We start from the raw sequence: 18,735 nt of genomic DNA on the forward strand, positions 1-18,735 counted from the left end.
TACAACTCAGCCTTAAAAAAAGAAGGAAATTCTGACACAGTCTACAACATAGAGGAACCTTGAGGACATTATTTTAGGTGAAATAGGTCCATCATAAAAAGTAAAATATTTTATGATTCCACTTAGATACCTCGAATAGTCAAATTCACAGAAAGTAGAATGGTGGTTTCCAGGGGCTGCAGAGAAAGCGGGGCATGGGGAGATATTTAATGAGTATCGAATTTCAGTTTTACAAAGTTCTGGAGATGGAAGATATTTTGGTGATGTAGCACAACATTATGAATGTATTTAATACCACAGACTTTACACTTAAAAGTGGTTTAGATGGTCAGTTTTATATTATGTATATTTTGCCACAATAAAAAGAAAATTGGAAATAAGAAAACTGAAAAGTCATACCCAAACTACATAAAGAATACCTATAAAGCAGTAAGAAAGACAGAAAATTCCACAGAAAAATGGACCAACCCCCTCTCCAAAAACCTCCAAACCTCGAATATGTACTTCATGAAAGGGATCCCAAATAGTCAAATACCCTATTAGTAATCGGGAAATGCAATTTAATGTAATGTCCATATTAGTCAAAATGCAATTTAATGTAATGTTCATATTGGCCCCAAATTGGAGCAATCCAAATGTTCATGAATAATTTGACGTATAGTCACGCAACAGAATACTACACAAACAATAAAAATAAATGAACAATAGCCACAATACAATAATATGGATAAATCTCAAAAACATAATGTGGAGTGAAAAAAAAAGATACAAAATAGCATATACTGTATGGTCCCATTTATAGAAAGTTGAAAAACAGGCAAAAGAAAACTTTGGGATTCATACTTAATGGAAGAAACTATGAAAAAAAAGCAAAGATGTGATTACAGTAAGAGGCAGCAGAGTGTTTACCTATGGAGCAGGCGGGGAGAGACTGAGGACAGGAGGGTGAATGCAGGTGTCTTCTGGGGCCTGGCAATGTTCCATCTCTTTACCTCGTGGTGACAATGTAGGAGTTTCACTTTTCTGTAAATGTGTCACATTTCACAATAAAAATGTTTTTAACAGCAAATAAAAATTCCTTGCACATTAGCACATTAATAAATGTTTGCTTAATATTCTACAGTACAATAAAGAGGAAAAGTGAAGTCATAAATAAGTGCATACAAATAACAAAACTGTGTTTTCTAAAATATAGTTCCTGGGAAGAAAAATTGAAGGTCCTAAAGCTATTTTGTGGTCTAAGCCCCATTTATCCAGGGAGATCCTGGCCACATAGGGCTTGATGCAGGCTGGAGGGATGGATAGATGGAAGAAGTGTTAGCACACCACAGTGCTATGTAGGCACCAAAAAAGGGATGAACCTGCCACTGAAAATCTTTATCACATTCACTAAGCAGAATAGAAGCTAATAATTACATAGCAGCCCTTCCTCACACAAACCAGAACCCCAAATTAATTTAATTTGTTTATATTAATGCCTTTAAGTAATGAGGTACAGCTCCCACCCCTTTTGGTACTAGGGGAATCTTTGTCACTTTCATCTGCAGTTGTTTCTATTTTTGCACAATTAGGGTAAGATTAGAGCCTCGCTGGATCTCAGCAGAAGGATAAGTTTCATTTAAACACTGGGCAGAAATCATAGAGCGATGATTTGGTTACTGGCCCAATGCATCTGTAAGACTGGGAAGTTCAGTCACTTCCTTGCCAGCAGAAAGTATGGTTAATATTTGCCACAGATGGGCACCTACTACAGCTCTTTTTTGATAATTAGTGCAAGAGTGTGTGATTCATGAATTTTCCAGTTGGTTTTAAATCACAGGCTTCCTTCAGACTTTCCTCTTATTAGGCTGCCTCCATCTTCACATTCGAGTCAGTATGTGCTTGGGGAACTAAAAACTGAACTCTAAATTATTGGTATCAGCTTAATCAAATTATAGCAATGTTACTCTACTGTCCTCCTCCCCATCACATTCCTGAGGCAGACATTAGCCCATTGGCGGGCTATTTGGTTCTCTTCCTATTAGGAGGAAAGCCCTACCAGTGTAGTTTGGCCAAGAGGCAGTGCCCAGTTCTCACTACAAAAATAAAAGGGGCTTTGTCTTTCCTTCTCGCTGTTCCCAGACAGCCGGGGCATGGGGCCTGGACTAGATTCAGCCAATTGGGAACTTCTTCCAGAGCTTACAATCTTGAGAGAGTGACCCCAAGGTAAAAGGAGGACAGATGGCATTAAATCCTAGAAGAGCAGGGGTGGTGTCCTGGCCACACTGTTTCTGATAAAAGTCTAGGGTGGTGACTGTGAATTTGCATTTCTGACCAGGTGACACTGCTGTTCCCACAACCACACTTTTGAGAACCATTGACCTAGAATATAATAGAGCTTCCTCCAATGCTGTCCAAAAACTACCAAAAATATTTAGCCAATAAACAATGATTCAGGATCTTACTGGGATTTCCTTTGGTTTGTTGATTTCTCTGGTTATTGTTGCAGGTATATTATAGGTGACATATGATGAATTTGGAGAGTTTTTATCTTATTTTTCTGAGCCAATAAAAATTGTAAAATCTTGGAATGGTAGAAGCCTGGACATCTCCTTTGTTTATTTACAATAAAATTTTCATGTTGGAATTTTTTTAATTGAGCTTATTCTTAAAAATGTCTTTCTTTTTATTAGGATAATAAATTTAATTGTTTAAAACACTGCTCATCTAAGTGGGAACTGCTCTCTAAATAAAATCACATTTTTAATAAATAATAGCAATTCAATAATTTTCTCATATTCACTGATGACCTTAGCTGTTTCTGAACATAGACTGTGGAGTTCTAGGATCTTTAAAGAAAGACTTTTTTTTAAAGGAAGGCTTTAAAGAAAGACTATTTTTCTAGAATTGTCCCTAATTACCTGGATGCATATATTTGAAGAAGTAATCTATACTTCGAATAATTCCACAACCATAAAACACAGCAACTACACACCTACCACGATGGTGAAAAGGAATAATAGTGACAACACCATATGCTGGCAAGGATGCTGAGAAACATTGCTGGTAGAAAAGTAAAATGCGATAGCCACTCTGGAAAACAGTTTGGCAGTTTCCTTGTAAAACTAAACATGTAATTTCCAATATGACTCAGCAATTGCACACTTGGACATTTATCCCAGAGAAGTGGAAAGCTTATGTGCACATAAAAACCTGTACACGAATGTTCATGGTAGTTTATTTGTAATGGCCAAAAATGAGTTAGCCCAGCTGTCCTCAAAGGGTGAATCCTTAAGCAAACTGATAGAGCTATACTATGGAATGCTACTGAGTAATAAAATGGAACCAACAACTGATACGTGTAACAACTTGGATGATGAGCTATTGGTACATATAACAACTTGGATGATGAACTTGATGATACATATAACAACTTGGGTGATGAACTTGATATATGTAAAACAACTTGGATGATGAGCTATTGATACATGTAATAACTTGAATGATGAACTTGATGATACATGTAACAACTTGGATAACTCTCCAGGGAATTATGCTGAGTGAGAAAAACCTATGGCAAAAGATGACATTCTGCATGATTCTATCTATGTAACATTTTTTAATTAACAACATTTTAGAAATGGAGGACAGAATAGTAGTTGCCAAGTGTTGGGGGTGGGGCAAAAGGTGTAGTTATAAACATGAGGGATCTCGTGGTATTCGAACCGTTCAGTATTTTGAGTATAGTGGGGGATACTTCAACCTACACAGCTGTTAAAATTGTATGGAACTTTACACACACACACACACACACACACACACACACACACGATCAAATCAGTACAAGTAGAACTGGGAAAATCTGAATTTCATTGGATTGTGTCAATGTCAGCATCCTGGTTGTGATGTTATACTATGGTGTTGCAAATTGTTGCCATTGGGGGAAACTAGGTCAAGTGTTCAAGGAGTCTCTCTGTGTTATTTCTTGCAACTGCATGTGAATCTACAATTATCTCGATAAAAACTTCAATTAGAATAACCCAAGTAATTAATCCTACCAATAATGATCATATAGTAAGACTCAAATATTGGCAATATTAAATTTAGATTGTAATTTAGAGGAAGATCCTAAAGGCTTCTAGGCATAAAAGAATAAATAAATGTGCTAACTAATCACAATTTTGTACGTCCAATTGTTTAAAAAACTTGATGTTCATGTGAAAAGTAAAAGGAGCCTAGATCCCAGATCTAGGGAAGACCTTAAAAGCTAATCCGACCTAGCAACTGGCTGCTGAGGCACCAGCTAGGGTACAGCAATGCGCTCTCAAGAGACATTTGTTATAGCCGTCCACTTCCACCAGGAGCCCTATGTACAACATCCCAAACAGACTTCACTCGGTCACAGCACTAGTGGGTTTGGGAGCAAAGACTAGTACATGCATTTTACGCATACTAATAAGAACTACCATTTACTGAGTGCCTGATATAATAGACTATTAAATCTACATCCACGGTTTAATTTAAATCCATGATTTCAGTTAAATGAAGGATTTAAATTAAATCCATGATTTATTTTTAACTTTGGATGAGAGGCATTATTATTTCCATTTTACAGGTGAACAAAGTAAGTCTTGGAGAATTCAATTAACCTGCACTGGTACCAGCTGGAGCCAGGGTAGCATGTGGATATGTGTGGGTCATTGCTGCCCTCTTTTCAGCATACCCATTGCCTTCAAAAGGGACTGTAACTGTGCTTGCTTCTAGACAAATACATACGGGACATTTGCCTGATCATTTCCTTTGGATTAGGAGTTCTTAATCTAGGGGCTATGAGACTTTACAAGAGTCACAAGTTTCAGATTGTGTACCCACTGAAATCAGATAACAAAACTTGGTGTGTATTTGCACACGTGAGTTTTTCTTGGGAAAGGGTTCATTGTTTCCATCATATTCTCAAAAAAGGGTTCATTGTTTCCATCATATTCTCAAAAGAGGTTTGAGACTCCAAACAGAGTAAGAATTACAGCAGTCAGATCCAAAGAGTTTTTTTTGTTTTTTTTTTTTACTGGAAAATGTTTCAAATGCCCAGTAACACTGAATCAGGGAGGTGATACATCTGGGGGAAGTAAAATCAGCTGCCAAATCCTACAGAGAAAGCAGGGTCAAAACTGCTCTTTGTAAAGTCATTGCAAAGAGGATATTTGAAGAGATTCACCGAATTTCATCTCTGTCTCAGCAGAATTGTTTGACATTTCCCAACTATTTGTTCCAGATATCTTTAGAAGATAGTTTTTTGAAAAATCTGATACATGATCATGGTACACCTTAAGTTCAATATAAGGGCTGGCCCACAGCCTTAGCACAAAATTGTGCCTGATGATTTTTAAGTGGGCAAATATCTTTTATCATCTTTATCAATTTTTAATGGAGTCAGGTGTAAAGCTAGAAGATACAGCAGCTACTGGTGACTATTTATACTGAAATACATTCATTTTCATGCCTTTGCACAAACCATTTTTCTGTCTCCAATGCCCTTCCCCACTTCTTTGCCCAAGAAACTTGAACCAGTACTGCCTTTGAGTTCTAGATCCTGTCTTCTATGACTCTTCTAAGATCACTCCCATTTCTCTGATCCCATGCAGAATTCTTATAATCGATGTTCTAGCCCTCTGTAGACATCTCCATGCTGTATCATTGTCAGTTGTTCATGTCCATTTCATCCAGTCAACTGAGCCTCCAAAATGCTATAGCTGCGACTTATTTGTATTCCTTTCCTCTAGCCACATAGTAGGTGGCCCTTGTTTGTCGATGAATAAAATATTAGCTTCCATTTAGGAAGGTTCTACTTGTGCAGGCTATGTTGAAAGACACCGTTAGATGTTTCTAGCTGAATGACAACAGCAATTACTTGTTAATGAGTAAACATAATGCCTTTCAGTAAATCCCAGAAGTGACCTCCTGACTCAGGTGTTGAGGAAACAATCGAGCAAAGAAGGTGCAGACATCTAGGCAGGTAAGAAAACAGGTTAATAAATAAAATGCTTTTAGGTGAAGAAAATAATTGGGGATCAGAACAGGGGCCATAGAGATTTAGTCTAGTTTAGAGAGAAGAGACTTATTCAATATGGAAGGAAAGAGGAGGGAGAAATACTGACTAGACTGAAAGAGAAATGGGGATTACTTGGGGGCGATAGAGACTCTGGAAGGAATTTTTCCAACCCCGACTCACTATCAAAGAAACAGGTGGATTCTAGATATACCACGCTGTTGCTTAAGTATAGCTTATATTCTTGGATAGTTTACTAGAGTTATTGAATGTCTGATCTGCAAGGGGCTGGAGAAATGATGTAGGCCTGTCCTTTTATTTGATAGATTGAAGCTCAAAGAAGCCTTGAATCCAGCCCAGGAGAGACTCTGCTTTCACCAGGCTCAGGCTGAGGCAGGAAGGCATGTCAAAGATATCTAGGGAGAGGGCTCTATTCTGGACTGTGACTTCAGAAAAGGCTCATGGCTGCACGGGGTGGTAACAATGGCTCAGAGCCTGGTTTCCTTGGGATACAAACCAAATCAATGCGTTCAAAGAATTAGTTGATCAAAAACAAGTTTGATAAACCCAGCTTTTTCCATGAGCATGTTATTTCCTCTCTATAACACATTAACAGAGAGGAGTTGGTTTGCTGGAGCTTTTAGTTCTAATCCTCAATGCTGGGAGGAAAGGAAGTGTGAGCAGAAGGCAGGGAAATATACGCTGTAAAGCTTTTTTATTTGGTTAAATTGTATGCGGACTTGGATAATAACAATCGCCTACATCTGTCTCTACTTTATCCTTCTCTTGAATCTTGCTCACCTTGTCCATATGTGGCACTTCCTGTGATTCTGGCAACTTTGTTACGGGTCAATAGAGAGCACTGGTTGAGCAAACACACCTAAAGGACTTTGTCTCTGAGGAATCACTCCCCTGAAATTGCATGATCTAAAAGCTCTTTACTTAAAAAAAAAAAAAAAAGATATTGCCTATTTGTGCAAGGTGCTTGTGTAGTAACAGGCCACAAGTTCATGTAACTCTCTCTTCAATAACTATCAGAAGCCCAGAGCCTTGAGTCAGACTTGGAAAATAAGCTCGGTTCTCCGAAACCTCAACGTCCGCATCCGCAAATAGGTTCCCTCAGAGAGCGTGGCGAGGATCAAGGGAGACCTTCCCGCCCGCCTCTGGGCACCCCTGGCACTGGCTACCAGGGACCTCGTCTCCGCACACCTGCGGCCCGTTCCGCTGGCCTCCGGGCGCGGGGTTCCCCTTTCCTCCAGGATCCCACAGAGGTGGCCTTCGGCCTGGAAGAAGCGGGAAGCCGGGTCACAAGCTCGAGACACCGCGCGCCCGCAGCTGGGCGGGCGACGTAGCCGCTCAGCGCGCCCCGCCCCGCGGGAACGCGCACGTACGCAGGCGCGGGGGCGCACGGCCCGGGCGCGCGCGGGGCCGGGCCGGCACGGCGGCGGGCGCGCGCGCGGCTCCGGGAGGCGGCGGCGGAAGCGTCGAGGGCGGCGGGCGTCCGGCTCTGAGGTGGTGGTGGAGGCGGCAGAGGCGGCGGAGGCGGCGGAGGCGGCGGAGGCGGCGGAGGCTCTGGACTGGGCTGGGCTGGGAGCGAGCGAGGGTCGGGGGTGCCGAGTCGAGCGCCGATCCCCTGGCTCGACCATCCGCCCGCCGCCCGGACGCCTGGGCCGCGGAGTTTGTGTCCCGGCTCGGACCCCGGCGCCCAGCCCGGAGCCGTAACCTTGAGGCGGCGGCGGGGCCGGGCCGGGCCGGGCCGGGGGGCGGCGGCGCTGGATCCACGGCTGCCCGATCGTTGGCGGGAGATGTCGAACCCCGGGACGCGCAGGAACGGCTCCAGCATCAAGATCCGTCTGACAGGTACGGCTGCTGGGAGGCCCCACACTGCCTCCCCCCCCCCAGCGTCGACCATTAGGACTGCAGGACATTCTTTGAGAGCAGGCCTAGGGATTTTCTAGAGGTGTTCTCTATTAGGGATATGCCTCTCACACTGCTGGTTGTTGGTCCCAGGATCCCACACTCCTCTCCAGGCTCTTTGTTCATGCCCTTCTCCAGTTCCTGCTCCTCTTTGAGCTCTCCTGTCTCTGCTCCCTGCTTTTCACTCATTCCCCCCATCTGTTCCTTCTGAGCTTCCCTTGATCTCTTCTTCCCCACTTTGTCTCCCTTGCTTTTCTCCTTCCTGACTCCTGCCCCCTTCATTTTCTTGCTTTTTCCTTCTCCCTATCTGTTCTTTTTATGCCTTCTCCTCTGGTCTCTGGCTTCCTCCTTTTCTTCCCATCCTCTCCTCTATTTGCTTTTGTCCCTGACTTGACCTTGTCCCTGTGTGCTTTTCTCCCTTTTGGTTTCTATCAGATGACACTTTCCCGATTGAGGTTTCCTTCCCGAGTTTTTTCTTCCTTTTTGTTTTGAGTTTTCCTCCCTTCTGTCTCTGCCTCTTTCTCTCGTGAAGCTTGCCTCTCTCATTTTCCTCCTAAATTCGCCTCTCTCATTTTACCTAGGCCTGCCCTCCTCCCCTTATCTCCCAGCTTCTCCCGCTCTCTTGTTTCTGTCTTGGTGGTCACCCTCTTTTCCTTCCTTCAGCCTCGAATTCCTCAATCCTATCTTGTATCTTCTCCCGGGCCTGTTCTCACTTCCCCTCTGGGCCAGACCACTTCAGTCTAGTCCACTTCCTTTCTCTCTCCGGTTCACTATCTACTCTTGACTGTACTTCTTCTTCCATTCTTCGCTTTTCTGCATCGCACTTTACCATCGTCCCCTCCCACTCACGCATCCTTGAGCCCGGATTAGGCGTTGATTCCCGCCGCCGCCCCCTCAAACAAACACACGCACGCGTTGGAGGCTTTGGTAGCTGTACTACCGCAGACTCCTTGATTCACTCATTTAGTCTTCAATGAAATGCCTGTGTCTTCTAGGTGGCTCTATAGTGCCACCTTCAAGGGTGAGCGCGAAGCTCTACTGTGGGCCTGCGACGTGGTGGTTTGGCTGTGTGTAGATGCCAACGGTGTTTGCTGGAGGTGCCCCCTCGCTCGCGAGCCCTAGAAGCCTTTTACCAGTTCGCCCTTTCTCTCTCTTTCCAGCACTATGGGGCTTCTGCTCGGCTCCCACTTTAAATTCATAGCTGAGGCCGGATTGTAGTTTCGCAAATACAGTTCTGCTGGGGGACTTTCCAAACTCGAGTATTTCCAGCTCTGAAAAGGAAATAAAAAGTTCAGGCTAATCCCTGTAAGGGGTTTTCCCCTGAATTTGTCTGTTCAGTGGCTAGTCTGATGAGGACTCCAAAGTCAATCCTTTTCAAAGAGATAATGAGTATTTTGCCCTAAATCATTGGCAAAATCCGTGAAAACAGCAATGGGTGATTGTTTTCAAACTCAGATTTCCTTTGAAAGTTCATAGTTGTTGCATGATCCATTTTTTTGTTTCAAGAAGAGGGTTGTAATTAGTTTTAGGTATAAAATAGATGTCAGATAAAGTTATGACCAGATAATATGACCAGATCAGCTAATGATTGGGATCCAAACCTAGACCCTGGTTTTGTAAAGTAACAGGCATATCCCAGGGATCTTTGCTTCTGGAGAAACATGATCCTTTATTCCAAGACTGGTAGGAAACACTTCTCACTCTGTAGAAGCAGTACATACATTGTTATTTTTATGGTTACATAAAAGCCACATTTTCTACTTTGTAATGCTTGTAAAACTTTAATTACTGACAACCTTAATTTGGTTTTCATTTACAAAGTAATCTATAATTGACATCAGATTGGTTTCAGTTTTCTTGTTAAAAGCAAAAGTAACTGATTTTCTGAGTAGAAATGCGATTAATGTTTTAAAAGGAATAAGTTTTAATTACAATGTTTGTGTCAAGTGTGTATATTAATCAATCCTAGTAGGCAGCTCTGGGTGTGGGCCTTTTCCTCATGAAAAGGAGAGCTTGGTTTGTCCTCCCAAATTATGTTCATATTCAGGAATGGCATAGATAAATGCTGTAAAGAATTTTAATATTATTCGATAGCCATGGATCAGGTGATGTGTTCTTTTGAAACACCTTTTCCCTTTCCCCTAGTTGATGTTGTTAATGTTACCAGAGGATCTTGCAACAGGTTTGAGAGTTTAGGGATGATTGCAGACACACGTGATGCTAGTTGTTGAAAGTTAATTTACATGGAAACGTTGGAGCTAGATATTTTGTTGAAGATAGGCTAGGTTTTGGCCTCATCTTTAGGTTGTCAGGGGAAGTTTGAAATACCTTCACTTCTGGCAAGTTAAATAGACATTTTTCAAAAGTTGTATACTTTTGTTACAGATTTCAGAGTTTATTTCCTTGGGTAATATTTGAAAAAATGACTTTTAGAAATGAGAGCTATTCTAGTGAGTAGCACACAGAGTGTAATTTGATGAAAATATGAAGACACTGGAGTTATAAAAGAGTGTTTAGGACTTTGGGATCCACAGTTATACTTGGTGGTGAGTAGAATGTCGTCTTTAGAATTAAGAGACTGGATTTTGGTCAGATCTGCCATGAACTGCATAATATGGAACAAATTATTTAACCTTTCTGGCTCTCAGTTTCCTCATATGTAAAATGAGATTTAAATTCTATAACATTCTTTGATTCTCTTCATGAGATCTATCAATTTGGCTTATTCCAAACTGCCATTGGGTGCTTACGCTTTCTGTTAGGTCTCAATCCTGATACTCAGAAATTCATATTAAAACACAGGACTCATGTTTGATTTATGCCAAGCATTACGTTTGTGTATTGACTACATTTATGCTTTCTTTTTCTTCCTGTGGAACCCCTTTTGATTTCAAAAACTGAGTAGTATGTCGAACTGCTTTGGAAACCTGGCTTAAGCAGTAGAAGAATGTTTGAGTCTTTGAAAGACTATAATTTTAATTAATGTCTGTGGTTTTTTAGCAGGATAATGGTTTTTAAAGATTTCAGTAGGTTTTGGGGGCATAACATGTTCAATTTAAGTGATCTTTGTTAAAGAGCATTATCTCGTGGGCATTTTAGAGTTTGTTGGCACATCAAACACTTGGAAAACATTTTTATTTTAAATTTAAACAGGATTTGTAAAAACTTTGTTCTTATGTGGTACACAAATGAATCCCAGATACGTTATTTAGGCCATTTTGGGTAAAAAGATGGAATTTTGAGATCTAAGGGTTCCACAGTGCTCTTCAAATAAATTAAATTTTATTCTAATATTAACCGGTTAGTTGAAATACCAAATGCCTAAACTTTTTTGTGCTTTTATGCCTTAAAATACTCCCAGTGCTCCTTGTGTTTTTATATCTTTCGGAGCATGACTGTATTGCAAGAAAAATTCTAATTTCTAGTTGGAAGAGCAGGGAGACTTCGTGGTAGCATGGGGGAATGGAGACTATTTTTAAAGTTGTGTCACATGTGATAGAAGGCTGACTTGTGTTTTGGCATCCAGAGGGTGAAACTTAGAAACAGTTGTAGTAAATAGTTGTTAATAACTTTAATTGATTAATAACAGGTGACCTAATTGATTCAAAATAGTTAAGTTTTTCTTAAGAAAGATAAAGTTGTCAAGAGCATTGCCTTTGTCACATTGTACCAGCAAAAAGCTTCCCTTATGTAAGGTAGGCAAAACTTTTAACAACTATAACTCAGATAAGGTGGAATTTCTAGCCGTTTAACCATGTGCTACACCTGAGTTTGCATATTTTCCTCAGGGCTGGCTTCACGTTTATGAGGTACAGTCAAGGCACTTCTTTCAGCGGAATTATCTTAGGGTGTGGGATGGGTTAAATCAAATAGTATTGCAAAACTTAAATTGCAATTATACTTTAAAAGGAGTCACATGCTAAAAAAAAGTCACGCTGCCAAATACAGATTTTATTATTGATTTTATTTGTGATTTGATCACATTTGTGTTGTCTTAAAACCTTTTTTAAAAATCCATTTTCTTTATACTTCTTTGACCCACCTAACGGACTTAAGAAATGAAATGTTTCATGTACTTTATTTCTATTTTTATAGTAGTTGTGATTTATCAAACTAGAATTTTTGCCTTCAAGTCTTTGTCAGAGTTCAAAACTCCTATTTTTGCAACCATGAGAGTCGTATCTGGACTTGGAGTTTTTCCTTGTACAAATTTTCATTTTCTCTATTTGGTCACATTGTCAAGTTCTAATGTGGAACACTGAGTGAACCAGGATGATTCTGGGGGCTGAGTCATTTATGAAGAAGTATTTCTTCATGAATAATAAAAAAAGACCCATAATATTTCAACATCAGCTCAATGATCCAGTTAACTAGCTTGGTTATTGTGTAACACATTTGTGGGCACTGTTTAAAAGTTAAAGTAGCTGAATTAAGCATTTTAGTGAGTGCTAAGACTGAAAGGGAAGTTCAAAAGATCTTCTGAAATGGATGAAATAATTTACTATTTTCTAGTTGAGAAACCCTAACTTTTAGGATTCTTATTTGGATCAAATTTTCATAATTTCAAAACTATTTCAGAGTTAAATTATTTTTAACAAATAGAGAATAAAAATATGTGTGTTTTGGGGTCACCAAACAACTTAAGTTACTGGTTGTTGTAGGTGAATTTTATTGAGAGAAAAGCCCAAACTTCAACTGGCTTCTAGTCCACAACACTGACTCTAGCTGACCAGCCCCTACAGCCACTCTAGTCAAAGACAAGCTGCAGAGCTGTGATGGAAAGACAAAAGCCTCCAGCCATGTGGATCAGGCAAATCTTCTTTTAAAATATTGGAATTACTGTTGTGTCTATAGATGCAATTTACTCCATTTAAACTAAGTGGAATGTTATTTCCATATTTCTGGATTAAAGGGGAAAAATCCTTTTATTGTTTGAAAACAAGGCTTAAATAATGTACAATCAGTGCGGCTGGTGATGCACCCCACTCTGTAATTCCAGCTGTGTTCACCTCCATTGCAGCTGAAAGGAATTCTAATTGGGTGAGGAATGTCGGCAACATCATGTATCACTGAGCGTGAACCTATTATGCTGGCTGCTGGGTGATGCATTTCAGATGTTTGAAGCTCCTGAGTCAAACTTGGAGGTTGCTTTCAGGACCTGGAAGAGAACGGGTTGTAGATGGCAGCCTGCTTTATCGTCTGTTGGGCATCCCTAAATTCTCTAACGGCCACCGTGCTTTCTTGTGGCTTAAACACTGGATTTAGGAATCAGAAGGTCTGAATCCTACTTCTAACTCACAAAAGTGCCACAATGAAGAAATGGGGTGGGTGGAATTTTAATATTTTCATGACTCAGTTTTTCTATCTGTAATGCAAGCTATCTGCCTTTTTTTATATCGCACAAGGACTTGGTGTAGATTAAATAGTTTGAGTAGTTATGAATTATTTATAGAGTAGCACAATGTAAATAGAGCCTAGATTCCTGTTACTTCTTTTTAAACCATTATGTAAATGGTAAAGCTAATGAGGTACTTTAACGTTGAAGAAAAGCTATAGAACCTATTGATAAACATGGAAAAAAAATACTCAAGAACAAATTGTTAAGTTCTCCATGCATTCAGAAAGTTCCTTAGGGAAAAGGTGTCATAAGCTAAAGCCAGCATCATCTTTAATTATGAAACCTTGGAAGCATTCCCTTAAAATCAGGAACAGTACAGGTATGTACATTGTCACAGTTGTTAATAACTAAAGAAAGTCATAAGGAAGCAGGAAGCAAAGTTGCTGTTATTTGCAGGTGATACGATCTTATATCTTAAATCCAAAAGAACCAGCTGAAAAGTAATTATAAACAATAAAAAACTTTAGTAAGAAAATTTCTCCATGGTTGAATAAAATGGGTGAAAATCGATATGAAAGGCAAACTAGGAAAAACAATTTGCCTATTTGAAAAAAAAAAACAATTTGCTTCCTTTATATAGAAAGAGCTTTCAAAATAAGTTAGAAAAAGGCCAGTGACCTATTTGGCAAACAATATGGACAATTCACCGAAAAGAATGAAAATGGATTTCAAAACAAAATATCAAAACTAAAGGTTAAACAGTTTTCCATCTAGTAGATTGGCAGAGACCAGAGAGTTTAAAAATATGATGACAGGTGTACAAGAGCAGAAACTCTCGAGAATGTAAATTAATACAATAGAGTAAGGAGGGCAGTTTGGTACTATCAGATAATAAATGTACTCTTTAACAATTCTGCCCCCAGGAATTTTTCTTACAGATATATTCACACATTTATGTAAAGTCTTGTGTGCAAAATTATGGCAGCATTGTTCGATATTTTAAAAGACTGAATATAATCAGTAGAGAACTAGTTAAATTATGGTATATCCCCCGGGATGTGTAGTTGTTTAAAAGAATAAGATAATGCTTTACATTCTGATATGGAACATTCTCCAAGATATATTATTGAGTGGAAGAAAAGAGCTTGATTTAGAAAAGTAGATATTTTATAGACTACTTGAATAATAAAAGGGAATTTACAGGTGTATTTGTATAGACCATCACTGCAAGGATACTGTTGAAATATTGTTTGTGATTTCCTCTGGGGAGGAGAATTGGAGCTAGAAGGTCCAGATGAGAGACTTTTTTCATTGTATTCCTTTTCTACTGTTTAATCTCCTCCTACATTTTCCCTTCTTGAACACAGATTTCTTTTCAACAATTAAAAATGTTAAAAACAAAAAAGGATCTACAGCTCTTAAGAGTTTCTTAGAGCAACTAGTACATTAATTGCCAGTAGCAATTGTTTTCAAAAGTAGGTGTTCTGAAAACTCAAAATAATTGTGCCGAATGTTTTTCAAAGAAATAAAATAGCATTTAAGAGTACATATCAGTGTTTATGGATATTTCCTCACAAGGAGGATTCCTGTGTTCTAGAGAGTGAAATACTTTGCATACTCTATAGGTCTGAACAAACCTATTTTCCCTGAGAATATGTTCTGATACTGAACATATTCTCAAAAAAAAAAAAAAAAAAATTGTTCCAGCATGATATTAAAGTAAACCCAAATGATTCCAGATCCAGAAATCTGGTCCTGCTTAGACCTGCTTTCTACGGTGAGTCCTTTGAAAGATGGGTGTCTTGACTCTGAATAATAGTGCTGGTTTATATCATTTATTTGGAATGTCATTTGAGGTTGTCTCCTGCTTTTTCTATAAAAGTAGAAAATGTTGTAACTGCAGGTAATTTATTGCCTTTTTTCCTCTTTTAGATCTTTGGGATAAAATCCTAAATTTTACCGGATTGTATTTCTCCATGTATTACCTACAAATTATAGATTTGAGAATTGTGTGATGCCTGTTTATACATGTCAGTATTATTAACACCTTATTTTTTACATTGTTTTATAGTTTCCAAAGAGTTCTCCTGTACGTTTCCTCACATGAGCCAAGATATCAAGCCGAGCTCAAAAAGGGGTGGTTTTTTGCATATGTTTTTATTTCTAGGTTTTAAAAAAAAAAAAGCATGCTAGCATGCAATTTTATTATTTAGAACACATTTTACAGGAGAGAAGGATAGTTCCTCTTGTCCTGAATGGATAACCATTTCATGTGCAGATTAAAAATACTCAGAAGCATGCTTAATCCAACTATAATAAATTCACATGCTTTACAAAAATCAATAGTCATGAGCAGGAGAAGGCTCACATTTACTCATGGGACATCAATTTAACTTTTAGGCTTTAGTGAGGATAATTCACACTCACAAAATTAGACAAGCTTTTTGGGGGTAAGGTAGCCTTTTTTCCCCTCCATAATTATGCGAGATTGGCAACATGACATTCCTGTTCTTCCTCAAACGTGCCTAGTAGACACCCAAAACTTAACATGCCCCAGTCTTCTTGACACTCCCTCCCCAGAAACCTTTTCTTCAGTCTTCTCCACTTCATTGAATCTAACTAGTTGCTCAAACCAAAAATCAAGATTATTGCCATTGTTTATATCGAATTTATCTTCAAGTCTTCTGATTTCTGCCATCACAGTTTATCTGGACTGTGTCTTCTCTTCATATTCATTGCCTGCATTCTATTTTCAGCTGTGATCATCTCTAGCTTGGACAAATGCTTCTTGCCTTTTTTAATTTAAATATTGCTTGCAACCCAAACCAGCCTGCTACAATATTAGTTATTTCTCTATTTCAGACGTGTTAAAAGATTAATCTTTAAAGTCCTCGTTTTGGCTAATTCTGCAGTAGAGATGAACAGTGACTTGCTAGCATCACCCTTCTTGCTAGTGCAGCATCTTCACTCTGCTACATTCACTACTTGTAGCTTCAGCTCCAGGAGCAGTGGTGAGGATGGCCAGTTGTCTTTGTCAGGGTAACATGGAGCTTCTCATGGTCTGGTGATTTAGGGATGGCCAATGACAAGATTAATTGTGTACAATGGTGGAGAGAGATCAGGAAACCGAATTGAAGCCTACTATTTGAAGTAATTGGGAGTGGGAACTATATAGTAGTCTTTACATTCCAGAACACATGGTACATTCTCTTGTCCAGGAACAGCACATCGATTGCCTCTGGATAACTCATGATTTTATCACCCTTGTCATTATTCCCCAAGATGCTCTGACCCTAGTCTGCCCTATCTTAGTAAGTGAAATCATCAGCCAGTCAATTTCTTGGACCAAAAACCTCGGTGTCCTCCTTGATTTTCTTTTCCCTTCTCTCTCATCCTCAAGAAGTAGTCGACTCTGACCTTAGATACCATATCCTGAGCCTTTGTATTCTCTCCTTCTCCACTATTACCACCGTAGGCCAAGGCATTGTCACCTCTCACCTGGATGCCTGCAATAGTAATCTCCTAAATGGTTTCCTTCTATATATTGAAATACCCTACACACAAAGGAAAGGGCAGCGTACAGTTCATTGATAATTTTATAAACTGAACATACCTGTGTAAACTAAGATCAGTGGTTCTCGGGGGGCAGTTTTGTCCCCCAAGGAACATTTGGCAATGTCTGAAGATGTTTTTGGTCATTATAGCTCTGTGAGTACTAGTGGCATCTAGTGGGTAGAGGCCAGGGCTGCTGCTGAACATGCACAGAACTGATGGCCACAACAAAGGATTTTCCAGTCCAGAATGTCAATAGTGCTGGAAAAACTCTGATCTAGATCAAAAAATAAAATATTACTAGTACCTGGACTACCCCACCCCCAAAGATAATCACTGTCCCTGACTTCTAACAGCCAGTTTAGAATTTCATGTTAATGGAATCATACGGTATGCATTCTTTTGTGATGGGCTTCTTTTGTTTGACATTGTATTTGTGAGGTTCAACCATATTGTTGTGTGTGGCTGTATGTTATTCATCCTCTTCATGGAATAGTATTCTGTTATGTGAACATACCATAATTTATCCCTTTACCAGATGCTGGGCTATTGGATAGTTTCTAGTTTGGGCTGTTAAGAATACCTCTACGGACATTCACATGTGTGTCCTTTGGTGAGGATATGTATACATTTCCGTTGGGTGTATGTTTCGGAAGGGAAGTGCCAGGTCATAGAGTAAGCAGATATGTTCAACTTTAGTAAAGTACATCCTCACCAGCAGTGTATGAGTGTTCCAGTTGCTCCATGTCTTTGCCAACCTTGGTGTTTTCTTTTTCATTTTAACACCTTTTTGGCTTATGGCATGATGTCATTTTATGGTTTTGCTTCTACTTAGACTTTTCTCAAATCCTTACTTTTAATGGCAACCTTAAACATCTTATTTTTTATTATTTTTTTAGGATATTGCTTTGGTATATGCATGGCAATACCCAAGGTTTCCTCCTCTCCCAAGAGACAATTTTCATCACCCTCATAGGCAGTACCGTCTGTCAAGAATGAATGACCTACCCTAGTGTGTGTCAGAGTCAACCCAAGGGCTTGTTAAAACTCAGATTGCTGGTACCCACCTCTAGCCACTAGCAAGTATGTTTATATAGGTCTGTGTCTGGATATAATGTAAAAAAAGGCAAAAAGAGAATTTTATTCAAAACCTTGAAAATTCGTTTCTGTGAATAGTTTCATTTATTACTTAGATAATATTTTGTCCCCATACCAGATTTCCTTCCTGAGATCTCCTGTGTATGTTCAGACTTGTTTTCTTTTCAAATAACTAGTTCTGTATTAAAACGATGTGAACAGAGAGAATTATATTTGGTCCAGAAAGAAATAGATGCATAGTTTTCACACAATCACAATGTGAATTTTATCTATTTAATCTTTTACTATTATAAACACATGTGTTCTCCCTAAAGCCCCAAATAAAGTGACTTGTATTTTGTGGGTCATATATTATGAGCATTACCTTAGGATTTAAGTATGACTTAGATATGCTTTCAGTTTTTTATTTATTTTAAAATTGAGGTATGATTGACATATAACATATTAGTTTCAGGTGTATAACATAATGATTCAATATTTGTATGCATTGTGAAACAATCCCCACAATAAGGCTAGTTAATATCACTCCCCTTGCATAGTTACAAAAATTTTTTTTCTTGTGATGAGAACTCTTAAGATGTACTCTCAGCAACTTTCAAATATGCAATATATTTTTAATTTTTAATTTTGAAGTAATTATAGGTTCACAGGAATTTGAGAAGAAATGTACAGAGAAGTCCTTGTGCCCTTCACTCAGCCTCCCCAGTTTTTAACATTCGCATAACTTTGGTATAATATCAAACCCAGGAAATTGACAATCAACATTGGTACAATCCACAGGGCTTATTCAGATTTCACCAGTTCC

At 39.1% G+C, this 18,735-nt stretch overlaps 1 protein-coding gene and 1 long non-coding RNA gene across 5 annotated transcripts in view; one reads left to right on the forward strand and one right to left on the reverse strand.

Moving 5' to 3' along the window:
• Positions 1–5,031: 5,031 nt before the first annotated feature.
• LOC120616537 (uncharacterized) lies at positions 5,032–7,460 on the reverse strand. Its single transcript, XR_005656617.1, has 2 exons — positions 7,417–7,460; positions 5,032–7,308 (listed from the first exon to the last, which is right to left on the reverse strand). It is a non-coding gene; the product is annotated as an uncharacterized LOC120616537 (long non-coding RNA).
• A 30-nt stretch (positions 7,461–7,490) lies between these two features.
• SMURF1 (SMAD specific E3 ubiquitin protein ligase 1) overlaps positions 7,491–18,735 on the forward strand; it is a 94,363-nt gene continuing 83,118 nt past the window's right edge. For 2 of the 4 annotated variants that reach the window (XM_039880010.1, XM_039880011.1), the window contains exon 1: positions 7,491–7,885. In XM_039880010.1, the coding sequence (XP_039735944.1) occupies positions 7,831–7,885 (55 nt within the window). In that variant the 5' untranslated portion in view covers positions 7,491–7,830. Of the gene's footprint in view, positions 7,886–8,905; positions 8,964–18,735 lie in introns of those variants that run through there. The other 2 variants (XM_039880013.1, XM_039880012.1) reach the window with 2 other exon arrangements.

The sequence above is a fragment of the Pteropus medius genome, unplaced genomic scaffold, assembly GCF_902729225.1.
Source record: "Pteropus medius unplaced genomic scaffold, Ma_sr-lr_union100, whole genome shotgun sequence".
NCBI classification, from domain to species: domain Eukaryota; kingdom Metazoa; phylum Chordata; class Mammalia; order Chiroptera; family Pteropodidae; genus Pteropus; species Pteropus medius.